The sequence below is a fragment of the Delphinus delphis genome, chromosome 8 (genome assembly GCF_949987515.2).
Source record: "Delphinus delphis chromosome 8, mDelDel1.2, whole genome shotgun sequence".
In the NCBI taxonomy this organism is placed as follows: Eukaryota; Metazoa; Chordata; class Mammalia; order Artiodactyla; family Delphinidae; genus Delphinus; species Delphinus delphis.
In genome coordinates, this window is record NC_082690.1 from 47,264,158 (window position 1) to 47,277,261 (window position 13,104).

Below are 13,104 nucleotides of genomic sequence, written 5' to 3' on the forward strand. Positions count from 1 at the left end.
CTTTCATTTTGGGGGTGGGGGGAAGGGCCTGACTCCTTCTCATGGAGAAAAGATTAAAACAGACCCAACTGTGGAATACAGAGAGCTCCTCGGCACCCTAATTACTACCCCAGTCACCCAGAAAGGGCCGTCAGGAAACCAGAGAGACTGGTACCCTTAACACCCCCTCTCAGACTTACCATATTGGTCAAGGTCAGATAGATATGAAGAGTCACGTGTCTCCAGGGCTTTACAGTGTGCAGAGTGTGTGTGAACTTGCCTTGCTTCATCCTCACAGCCACTCCGTAATGGAGAAGCCATTGTGCCCATTTTACTGAAGAGAAAGCTAAGACACCGAGAATTGAAGAGACTTGTCCCAAATCCCACACCTAAAGGAGCCACATTTCCATGCTCCGAGAGACGTGTGTTTAAACCTCACCTCTACCTTCACACCCCTTCCGTCTTAATCTCATCTATAGAATGGGGATGATGCCTGTCTGAGAGTGTTGCATGGGAATTAAGATAGTGTGCATAAAGGCACAAACAGGGTTCCTGAAATATTCAAAAGCCCAATGGATAGATGGATGGATGGATGGATGGATGAGTGAGTGAGTGAGTGAGTGAATATTGCCCTTTTGTGGCTTGTATTCCCTTTCAGGCTGCCCTTGATCTCACTCTATTGAATGCTAGCTCTTGCAGGGAATGTGGAAAACTGCTAATTCCAACTGTGCATCACCAAAGAACTCTATTTTGCCCTCACTCAGTGACCTTCATACTGCAAGATTTTCTACCAAACTTTGACTGCCTTCCTGTTTCACCAAAAGCACATATAACTGTAAATCCTAGTTCCTGGCAAACGTGCACATTAACTTGGTATAAGTCTTGGTATAAAATACAAATTAATGATTAGCTACTAGTGTTTACTGAGCACTTACTATAAGCCACGTTCCTCACTGGACATTTTGCTAGCATTTGGACCCAGGCGGTCTGACTGCCGGGCCTGCACTCCTAACCATGAACTGCACTAACTCAGCAACGCTAGGAGCTGCCATTTGTTGGGCACTAACTACATGCCAGCAGGCACTACGGTGAACTCTTTAAATATGCATTGTCTTAGTTGATCCTTATAGTGAAGGCATGAAGCAACTGGTGTCAAGTTCTCCATTTTACAGATGAGGAACTGAAGCTTGAGGAAGGGGTAACCTGTCCACAGCCACACAGCTAGCGAGGAGCTAAGGCAGGATTTGAACCCAGCGCTGTGGCTGCAAAGCACGTACATTTAACCCCCAGTCTATGCTACCTTCCCTCTGCCACTCCTCTAAAACTTCACTTGAGTCACTTTCAGTGATCTGTTTTATTGGAAGTAGTCCCTGAAAATCCCCACGCCAGCCTCAGGGACTCCTGTGGGCCTGAGGTCTCTGGTGAGACTAAGCAGGTGTGGGTAGCTGTGCCTCCCATGGCACCTAGATATTCTTCCTGAAGCCGCTAAGAAGGAATGCAGAGGAATGAGTGTCTGCATTTCTCACTTGAGAAATGAGAAAGTGAGATAAGAACCAACCATGGCAGCAGAGGTAAGAACCAGCCCCATCACCATGTATTGCTGGAGAAAATAGTGCCCCACTCTTCGAGTGGAAGTGGTTTAACCTGAAAGTAGATTGCTGAGGACATCTAAGAAGTTTTCTCCCCTGGAAGTATCTTCTTCTTGAGCTGGTCTAGATACAGTTCCACCAGGAAATTTGGCAAGCAACCCCCTAGGATCGTACTGGAACCTGCAGTCCATTTGTTTATCATCATAATCCCTCACTTTGCACATTTTACTTCCTCACCAACATGCATCAGAGAAAAATATTTCATTAGTGGCCCCAGTGTGCATCTCTGGTACATTTCAGTCCATATCCCTAGCTGTCTGTTGGGAACTAGATCCATGGAGAGAACAGGCAATCTGGGTCAGTAGAGAGAGCCCTGGACTCAGGACCTTGGTTCAAGCAGGTTCTGGTGCTTATGAGCTGTGTGACCTCAAACAAGTCACTTCACCTCTCTGGACTTCAGTGCCCTCGTTTATAAAGTGAGGTCTTTGGACTAGATATCTCAGAATCCTCATCCAGGATTGGGATGATTTGTAGCTGCAAGTTATGTGATAGATGGAAGTGCACTTTGAGAAGTGATTAAAAGCTGTTAATACATTTCAGAAGGTTTTATTTTTGCAGTGTGATCTCTTCCTAGAATAAAATTATATATGCAAAAAAGAAAGGAGTCTTTTGAAATTTTAATAGCTCAAATTTAACTGTAAAAATATTCCTTTGAAGTGTCGCTCTGCCCTCTTCTTATCTTCAACAAAGAGAGCCTATTTTAATGTACCAGATTATGTCCACAATCACACTTTTCCTGTGTTTAGAATTAACTGCATCAGAGCTTTACTAAGGTCTAAAATGGTGCCTGTGTCTTACCCCTTAACATGTGAGCTTTTTGCTGAATATCATTACTAAGCCTCTATCTGGTAAAGGCAAAGTTGAGAACAGGAGTTGTTTGGCAGAGGTACATTTCCAAAACAGGTCAGGGTCAAGAGCTGCTAAAGGCCAGGAGTGCGTCATTGGGATTAATTAATGTGGGTAAATGACTTCCCCAAGGTCACAAGATGAGTCATCAGTGAGCCTTGGGCTGAGACCTGGTTTTTCCATCTGGAAAGAACTGGCCTCTTTGTTAGCATTGTTGTTCCATGTGACTAGCTCTGGATGACCTGAGGGGAAGCTGCTTATGAATATGAGAGCTGCAGCTGTGGAAAAATAGAAGCTGGTGAAGAGTCACAGCCCTAACAAGACCTCCTCAGGCCACACCTCAGAGCAGCAGCTGGTTTGGAGGTACAGGGGGTGGTTCCTTGAAAGTGTCCAGATGTATAGGCTCACCTCGGCCCACTTACCCTTCTGCCGACACCAAGACAGGTACCACCATTTAAACTTCAGGATGGCTTGAAGCATCCTGAACTTCAGTCCTTGGAGTTCATTATTATCAACACAGTGTGATTTTTCCAAACTCAAACTGCCTGGAGATGATCCTTAGCGACAAGTTCCCAAAAGCCAATCCGATACTTGGTTTTGTCTTGATCGATACAACTGAGTGCCCCGTGATCCTTTCAGAATGGCACAACAAACCCCTGGAACTTTTTCTCAAGCCTAATGAATAAGTTAATTCAAAGACCCACATCGCCCCCAATCAACATGCTGGAAAGAGCCCTGCCACTCCCAAGTCTTAGGCTCTGGGGTTTTCCTCCCCACTGGCCTGTCCACTGCCTTCCTACGTGCATTTCCCCACGCTAAGCCACAAGCACAGCCCAGCACCACCCAGCTCAGCACACTGATCCCTTGAGCATGATACGGCATAACACACATTAAAGGTTCCTTCACTCCAACTTTATTCAGCGCCTTTCATCTTCATCCCTCAACCTTCAACCATCCTCATAGTTCACTTACTCACTTCTCCACTTATTCAGAAATTGTGTATGAGCGTCCATTATGGACTGTGTCTGGGCATACAGTGGTCAACAACAACAGAATAAATGTTCACCTTGCCCTGATGAAGCTTACAGACTAACGGGGGAAAGATATTAACCAAATAGCCACACAAATAACTGTAATAGGTTTGTGTATGTAGGTATGGGGTACTTTGAGAATATATAACAAGGAGCCCCAGCTTTGACTTGGAAGTCATCAGAAGAATAAGTAGAAATTAACTCAACATAGAGTAAAGAGAGGCAGGGGGTACCAGGCAGAGGGAACTATATGTGAACTTGCCCTAGAGTAAGAAAATCATGGCACATGGAGGAATGGAAAGAGGAAGGCCAGTGCAGCCGATGACTGGAGAATGAAATAAGGATGAAGAGGTTGACAAATGCCAGGCCACACTGGGCTTTGCCGGTAGACCATGCTAAGGACTTGGGTCTTCATTCCAAGAACCATGGAAAGACATGAAGGATATTTATCACAAGGGATAACACAGTAAGGTTTTGGAGTTCCCTGGTGGTCCAGTGGTTGCGACTCAGCACTTTCACTGCTGTAGCGCGGGTTCAATCCCTGGTCAGGGAACTAAGATCCCACAAGCCACGGCCAAAAAAAATCACACGGTAAGGCTTTGATTTCAAGAACATCACTCTTTCTACTGTGTAGAAAATAGATTAGATAGAGACAAGAGAGGATGTTACAAAGTTATTTTGGTGCTTTAAGGAAGAGCTATTGGGAGCCTGGATGAGGTAGGTGGTGTCGTGGATGAAATAAAGTGTATGAACCAGGAGCTAATTACAGAGGAGAAAGGAAGGACTTGGCAAGGGGTTGTATAAAAGGGGAGAGGACAGTGTCAAGGATGCTTCCAGGGGTCTGAGGTTGTTAAACTAGATGTATGGGGGTAATAGTCACTGAGAAAGGGAGCAAGAGAAAAGAATCAGGTCTGTCTTGGATTTTCGTTTTGTCTTGTCTTTGAGTCATAGTGATGCAAGTTTAGATCGTAAATTTGGTTCTGGACAGGTTAAGTTTGAGGTGCCTTTGAGACACACAAGTGGAGATGTCAAGCAAGCAGTTAAATATAAGGATCTAGAACCATGGCTCTAAAGCCAGGTCACATTTGCTCCCCAGGAGACATTTACCAACGTCTGGAGACATTTTTGGTTGTCACAACAGGGCGTGGGGTGCAACCGGCATCTAGTGGGTAGGGACCAGGATGCTGCCAAACATTCTGCAGCACCCAGGACATCCTCACCCCCTTGCAGCAAAGGGTTATCCAACCCAAAATGTCAACAGTGCCCCAGGTGAGAATCTCTGGTCTACAGATATTTGAGAGTCACTGGCCAAAAGCCTTGGGCACCGATGAGATTATATAGAGAAAGAATAAGAGTAAGGAGGAGAATGGGGTAGTGCAAGTTTTTGAGGAACTGTAACACCTGATAGGGGGATGAGCCAGCAGAAGGGACTAAGAAGAAACGGCCTGAGAGGCAGAAGAAGACTCACAGAGAGTGGAGTCGCATGGGCTTCCCTGGTGGCGCAGTGGTTGAGGGTCCGCCTGCCGATGCAGGGGACACGGGTTCATGCCCCGGTCTGGGAAGATCCCATATGCCGTGGAGCGGCTGGGCCTGTGGGGCATGGCCGCTGGGCCTGCGCGTCCGGAGCCTGTGCTCCGCAGGGAGAGAGGCCACAGCAATGAGAGGCCCGCGTACCGCAAAAAAACCCAAAAAAAACAAACAAAAAAAGAGAGTGGAGTCGCAGAAGCCAGAGGTTGGGTGGGGAGTGGTTTAAAGTGTCAGATGCTGCTGAGAAGCCAAAGGACATGGGGACTAGAAAGCTGCTGCCATTTAGGGACATGGACGTCATCGGTGGCCTTGGCAAGAGCAGTGTTGGCAGCATGATATTAAGAAAGACATGTTTCAGGGGAAGATGAAAAAATGGAGGTGGCCAGTGTAGACAATACTCTCAAGAAATTTGGCTATGGAAGGAAGGAGAGAGAGAGAACAGTCTCGACAAGGAGCGTGAAAGTCAAGAGTAGTTTGGGCTTTGGTGGTATTTTTCTTGTTTTGTTTACACTTTTTATCATGGAAAATGTCTGACATGTATAAAGTAAGCAGACTATTATAATGAACCTCTCTGTACCCTACATTCTGTGAACTCTAGATTGTTTTGTTCCTCAGAAGAGTAAGTTTTGTTCTAGGAAGGACTTAACTTGGCCAGACTCAAATTCCAAACTCTGTCCCTACGGGTCTGCAGCAATGGAAATCTCTGCTGGGTTCTTTCAGCATTCAGCTGCAGCTTTTTTTTTCTTTCTTTTTTTTTTTGCCAGGCCCTTGGGTATGCATACTTGAGTGGTCAGACAGTGATTTGGGCAGGTTTTACACACAGACTTGGAAGTTCATCCTCTCTGCATCTCCTTCCCTTCCAGAACTTTCCCCTTCACTTCCTGACTGCTCTTCCAGCTCCAGCTCACTTCTCTGACACCTCAAGCTAGTAAGACTTTGGCTTTCTGCTGCCCCAAGTTGCTTGCAGATTAGACCGCTCTCAGGAAAAAGCTGCAAATTTGCAGATCTCAAAGGATCTAATTCCTCCTTTCGAAGGTAGATTCCCGTCCAGTGTCTGCCTGTTTTTGGCCAACTTTCATTGCCTTAATTTAAAATAATTTTGTAACGTAACAATAACAATAAATTGTTTAACGGTTAACCATCTCATCATTGTTATCTGCAGAAATGTTATTCTGTCCAAGTGACTCTGTCACTACCAGAAGCCGGAAGCTTTTAAGATGATGGACTTGGGCATATTTTAGAGCTAATGGAAAATCTAGTAGAGTGAGAGGTTGAGAGAGACAGAGAGCGAGAGGAGGGATAATCAACGGTGTGAGGCTCTGTAATTTTCACTGGAACAAGAGGAATGAAGAGGTTGGCTGTGGATGCAGAAGTTTGTAGATTCACTGGTGGGAAACTGACAGAGATGCTTCCTGTGATATCAGAGACAAGGTCACTAGGGCAGTGCGGGGGGAAGGGTGAGGCAGTTGGAGGTTTGAGAACAGAGGATTTTGAAACAGTCTTTGCAAAGAGTGAATTTTGACCAGAGAAACTCTGTGGGCACAGAGGCTGGTCAGTACTGAGAGTCTATGTGGGCTGACAGGGATGAGTGGATGGGGGCACTGATCAGTCTGCCCTGTAGTAGGATTGTTTCCATCTGCCTTCGGCTGCCTGGGTGGAGATGCACAGGGAGCAGAAAGTGGGTTTCCTCAAGGGGTGAGAGTTTTACAAGCCTGGTGAGACCAAAGAGCGGGGCCATGGGTGTTTACAGTATTGACGAGGGCATGACTTAAGTAATGGGTCACAAAATTCAGTAACTGTTCATAACTGTTAACTGCTAATAAACTGTTGAGTAAGATATGTCTCATCCTCCTGCCCTTACAAATATACCTTCATGATGGTCTGGAAGGCCAAGTTTGAATTTAGAATTCTCAGACTCTACAACTGGCTCAAGGCTGGCAGTGCCCCCCTCTTCCTATCCCCAGCTCCATCCCCCACTGCAAGAGGCCATGTGTATGAGTGTCTGGACATCACAACCCACACGTCCAAGTACCAGTCATAGCCCCAGGCTTAGGGATCCACCCACTGCAGTGTAGTCTGTACTTGGAAGGAGGGACCCAGAGAAAAAGCTCACAGAGTCCCTAAAAGCAGCCTTGAGACCACTCAATCAGAGAATTCTGGGGTCCTGTGTGCCTGATCTAGAGAGGGGAAGGAAGGTACGGGCTCTGTGAACACAGGCTCCGGGTAGGTACATCCCTCGGCCCCATGGACCTCCTTGCCCTCTGGAGGGGAAGAGTTGGAGGAAAACCAGAGCAGGGCTCTCTAACATTGCTGGGGCTTTGGGCAGGGACCCCTTTTGCCCAGGTCTATGGCTAAAATTAACTGATGCAATGATACACAGTACTTGTAGTCTTTGCTCTGTTCCTAGTCTGACTGGTTTCTCTGTGTGTATGTGTTTTTCTTTTCCCAGTGGGCTGTTTATCACCATTCATGACAAGGGCCATCTTGCAACAATGCTGAACTCTTGGCCAGAAGATAATATTAAGGTATGGCCCTGTTTTCTTTGATATTGCTCTATTGTTGCTCCTTTCAGCCTGGACTAGAGTCATTCTCAGCTATGAAATGGTCCATTACATCACTGAAGGCAAGACACTGCATCCCTTCCCCAGGCCCAGACCATAGACCAGTTACAGCCGAGCACAAATGCACCACGGAGTAAAGGCTTGTATTAACCAGGCATCCATGTGAAAATGTCTAGTAGTAGTAGTAGTAGTAGTGCATGTATTGAGTACCTGCTGAATACACACACTGCCAGTTTCCATGGTGGATTCAGGGAAAAATCCAACATAGACCCTCTTCTCAAGTGGCTGACTTTTCATGAGGAAAATAAGACAGAGACACAAAAGATTAACAGGTGGAAGCTGATCAGAGATAAACAAGGCACACTGAAGAGCTGGGGGTGTTCAAGGAGGCCGAGATTACTTTTAGCCTGAAGGGGATCTGGGAAGACTTAGTGGAAGAGGTGACATTGGAGCAAGGCCTTGAGTTGAGGGGTAGAGTTTGGACGGTCTGGCGTTGGAGGGACTAAGATAGAGGGCAGGGACATTCTGCACCAGGAGAAAAGGTTTATGATGAGCGATGTCTTCACACCTGGCCGTACACTGCAGTGTATGTGTTGGGCGGGGGGGAAGGGACGCATATGCAGAGTGGCAGAAATGAACCTGGCACTGTTTCCTGGAGCATCAATTTTACTTGAAACATTTAAGGAAACTTTTTTATATGTAACAAACAGGATATAATATAGAATGCAAAATTGGTGAAGCTTTGTAGAAACGTGTTAGCCTCTGGCTGTGTCCCCAGATCTCCTCCTGTCATGGGGACTTCTATGGAAGAGTTTCAGGGACTCTGGATTCTAAGATCATTGTCACTTCTGCAAACAAACGGGTGAAGCAAAATTACAGAACATCTTCTGGCTGCTTGGTGAGGGCATTTCTGGCACTCGAGCGGGGGAATGGTTGGACCTGACCAAGCCCAGTCTATGTACCTCTCGGGGCAATGCTGGAAGGCTGAGATTGTTTGCTCTCAGGCCCTCCCTCCCTCTGTCCCTGCCAGTTCCCTGGGCCACCTCTATCCACCAGGCATTGAGTACAACTTCTCTCTACCAACCTCTCCTTGTGTCCCACCCGCTTCTGTCCCTCTCGGGGGTGTGGCGACATTCAGAACCAGAGCCAGTAGGGCAAGACCTTGGCTCTCGGCAGCCAGGCCTGAGCCACAGCTGAGGCCCTTGGACTCCAGTCCTGGCCTCAGTGAAGAGCTCAATTCGTACATCTCTGTCTGGGTGTGATGTGCCCTGTGCTCTTCTTTCCTGCCTATCTGCTTAGACTCTGGTTACATGCAAGCCTTGGCCCTGCAAGTTTTGGTCCCAGTCCCAGAAGAAGCAAGTTTCCAAGGTGTGTCTAGGATGAATCTATAATAAAATCTTGAGCACATTACGGGAAACCAGCTCACTCGATGGGAAGTTAACTCCAGCCTTCCCATGCTCTGAGGTCCTCCAGACTAATCTTTCCTCCTTCCTGGACGGTTCAGCCATGGTGAAACTTGTCCGCAGTAGGCACTCAGTAGATGCTTGCTGAGTTGAATGAACCCAGTAGGTGGACACAATGAACATCTTCCAGGTTATCAGGCCCTGTGCCAGGAGCAGGGAGATGGGGTCTGCACTAACATCTATGGTGCCTCTGTGCAAGCTATGAGGAATTAAAAAATAAGATGAAAAGACACCCCCTTTTAACCAGTAAGAGAAAAGCACTGCTTCCTCCAGGCTGGCACAGGGCCTTGGTGAGGGGCTCATGGGCTGGATTTCAGGTCCCCATCACTCCTCTTGTCAGGGCGTAACTTTACAAAACTGCACCCAGGACTCTGCTTTGAGGAGTGTAGACCCCGACCCCACGTTGCTTCACTCTGACTGGGGAATCAAGATATGAATTCAAAATAGAACCTTGGCCGCTAAGTATCCATGGGCTTCAACCAACATATTCTGAGAACCTTCTAAGTTCTAAGTGTCTCCAGAGAGATGGAGATGCACCTGTTGTGATTTTAGAGAAAGGGAAATGAGGGCTTTGGGGTCACCCTGGGAGAGGTGGAACTCGGCAGGCCTCAAACAAGGAGAAGTAGCCAGAGCCTCCAGGAAAAGCATAAGTTTCATGAGTAGATATCTGGGCCAGTGCATCTAATTCAGTTGCATTCAACAGCCATTTAGTAACATCTGTTCTATAGGAGTTCTCTGGGGGGCTCAGGGATAAAGAAGGTGCACAGGCCCAACCTCAAGGAGCTTGCAGGCTAGTTAGAGAGACCGACCTGGAAACAATGACAGTAGACTGTCTGTGCTGCCGAAGACAGGAGCCCGAGGATGAGGAACAAACAGGGTGACTTGTTGGCCACTCACCCTGCAGTACCCCAGAGTGGACAGGTGAATGCCTGGGGCCACCTCTCCCCCTCCACCCTATACTCCTGTTTCACTTTGGAGGAGGCCAGAGGTCAGTCTCAGAAACTATGTAGAACAGTCAGCTCTGGCTTTGCAACCAGGCAGACCTGAGTTCTGGTCTTGAATCTTCCATTTACCTGCTGTGTGTGCGGATAACCTCTCTGATCTCACCACAGGAAATTGTGAGGATTAACTATGATAAAGTCTGTACAACACTGAAGGGCACTTGAATGGACACTGTCATTGCTGGAGGTGGACGAGGCGGCGGTAGCACACACAGCAGTGCAGGGAAGAGGCTGCAGACGCCCAAGGGTGGCCGAGGAGGGGGTCCCCTTACCAGGGAACCACAGACCACAAAAGGGCAGCCAGTCAGTTTGGTCCCTAGAGATGTTTGATTTAAAGTGACTTTTGAAAAACAAATTCTTTCATTAGGGAAAGGCTTCCCTGAGCTAACTCCCTCCTAAATCCCTACAGCAGAGTCTGGCTTCACCCCAAATTTCAGAAACATGTAGCCTCGGTGTGAACTCTAGACCCAGTCCCTTTTCTATGATCTTCATAGACCCCAAGTTCATCTGACCCCAAAGTGCCTTAGTCAAAGGGGAATTAATGGGACATTTGGCCAAAAATTCTGAATGGAGATCTTCCAGGCACAGAACATTCTGGAACCCACCGTGTTTTATATCCTCTTCTCACAGTGGCTGGGGTCAAAGCAAAGCTGGCGGGAAAAATGTCTAAGGAGACCTGGACCCAAAAAAGGCCAAGAGTTTTTACTTCTGGATCTGTGTTGTGAACAGTATGTACTGGCATCCTGTTTAGATTCCTTCTGGCACATTGGCTGGTCTTATTAGCAATAAAGTCAATTTTTAAAAAATGAAACAAATTTTAGCAGTTGAAAAGGAATTCTTTGAAAAAACTCACCTTAATGATTTTAGTATTACTTTTTAATGTTATTATATTAATTTTATATACTATAGCTCAAGTGAGAGCAGTTGTCCCATTTAAAATTTGATCATCTTATCTGCAAATACAATTTTTAAAAACATTGAGAGTCATATAATTGGTAGAAGTATTTTTTGTTAAATTCCCTGGGTGTTTGTGGGGGGTGTTTTCTTAAATTGTCTTAGAGGGGAAGTACTTTCTTTTATTCATCTTTGGATCAACAGAACCTATTTAGCATAGCGACTGATATACAAAAGATAATAAATAAAAGTTTGTTGAATAAAAAAATAAAGTGACTTTTGAAAAATTTGAATTCGTGGACAACATTTTAAAATTAAGAGACTTCATTTGAAAAAACAAATTTTTTTAAACCCTGGATTTCTGACTTCTCTAGAAAAACTGGGAGCTCTGAATATGGGGCGCATAGTTTGGCATGTGTACAAGTCAAATAGGACTGATCAGGTTGCCCCTAGTCTCTACCCTGCCCCATCACCGGCCTTTGTCAGGACGGTCCTTCTCTCTCACTCCAGGGCTGCCCTTTCAAAGGTTCAGCATGTTCTAAGCCACAGTTTTTCTTGTTTATTGGTGTGTTTTCTCCAGTTACCTTTAAAAGAGGAGATGAAGAACTCCTTCCCTACGTAGGGAATCTCTGCTCATTAACCCTTTCATGGTACTCTGGTGCTAATGGAGACTCCCCTTCAGTATTTCACTTGATTTTCACACTGTGACCAGAGTGGGGTAAGGAGTGCTTCTGAAACCCCCCAGGTGGGTCTTGGAGAAGCGGTAGGGTAGGGGCGTGACTTTTCTCAGATGAGCAAGCTGGTGTTAAGCGGTACCCACAGTCGTCCACAAGTAACTGATGATGCCACCCAGAGCCCTGCTGCTGAGCCATCGCTTCCCCAGCTTCTGAATAGGGCAGGCAGGCAGAGTTTTGCAAGGCACAGGTATCTCTGGACCTTGATGTTGTTGGCTGGAGGGGAGGGGTGGTTCAGAGAAGCTTCTGAAACAACTCAGAAGATAAAAGCTGAGTTTCTGTGGCTTCCCAGCCAGAAAGCGGAACTGCAGACTGAGATGTAATAGGAGTAGGCTGTGAGGGAAGTGAGGCCAAAGCTTAGTCTTGGGGACCATGCAGTTTTGTGGGCCCCTCTTGCTCAGGGAGGACGGGCCAGCCTGGCCCACACAGAGTTTTCCAGCATAAATCACAAAGGGGAGTGAGAACTGCTTTTCTGACTCTTTCCCACAGAGACCATTTCCCGGAGCCAGGAGGAATGGTCAGCTCAGAAAAGCCCTCCTCCCCAAGAGCTTTCCCAAGGTCCTAAATCTCTCCTTCATCCCAGTCCCAGCAGCTTTGGGAAGGAGTTGCTGGGAGGTGGCCGAGTACGGGAGCCAAAGGAGCATCCCCTGCCTCTGGGCACCAGCCACTTGGGCCTTTAAACTTGGACCAGACGTTAGTGCTAAGTGCCTGCCTGTCACGCACACGCCCACTATAGGTTAAACCCCAGTCGGGGTCGGCAGTTGGATTTCCTGGGAGACATTCTCTGAGATGGAGATTGGCATATCAGGCAGTGCTCTTGGGATCAACACCTCTAGGAGGAAAGGAAGCAGGACAGGGAAAAGGGAGAGAGGTTGGGCTACGTGGGAGCCATCGGAAGACCCAGCTGGGCGCGCTAGGAGGCTCATGAGCGGGGATGGTCCTTCAGAGTCATCCTGAGCTGGGCCAAGGGATCTGGGCCTTGGTAGCCCTGCATCCATCATTCCTTGGTTGTGGGCTGCTGCCCTGGGAACGGGGTGTGACTTTGGTCAAGGTGGCTCTCTTCAGTTGAGGAAGGTCTCAGAATAGGCTCATAGCTGAGGGTACCACTGGGGGAACAACCCCTTCGTTCCTAAAAGGGGTATCTGGGCGGCACACCAGAGGCACACCTCACCAGCATTCTGCTAAGTGCTCCACACAGACTAACTCACTGACTTCTCCCAGTGACCCTCCAAGAGGCAGGGGTTGTTCTCATCCCCATTATATAGACAAAGAAGCTGAGAGGTTAGCTCAGCTTTGCTCATGAGGGATGGAACCAAGATTTGAGACCACGGACTGTGCATTATTTATGTTGTGGAGAGAGAAAAAAGGAGGAGGAAAGGGAAAGATAAGCGGGAAGGAAGGCACAGCAGGAGGAAGGGG

The 13,104-nt window shown here is 47.2% G+C and overlaps 1 protein-coding gene across 3 annotated transcripts in view; it reads left to right on the top strand.

Annotated features, from left to right (window-relative positions):
* ME3 (malic enzyme 3) overlaps nucleotides 1-13,104 on the top strand; it is a 199,020-nt gene that overhangs the window by 125,576 nt on the left and 60,340 nt on the right. For all 3 annotated transcript variants that reach the window (XM_060018135.1, XM_060018134.1, XM_060018137.1), the window contains exon 5: nucleotides 7,482-7,557. In XM_060018135.1, coding sequence (XP_059874118.1) covers nucleotides 7,482-7,557 — 76 coding nt within the window. The remainder of the gene's footprint in view (nucleotides 1-7,481; nucleotides 7,558-13,104) is intronic.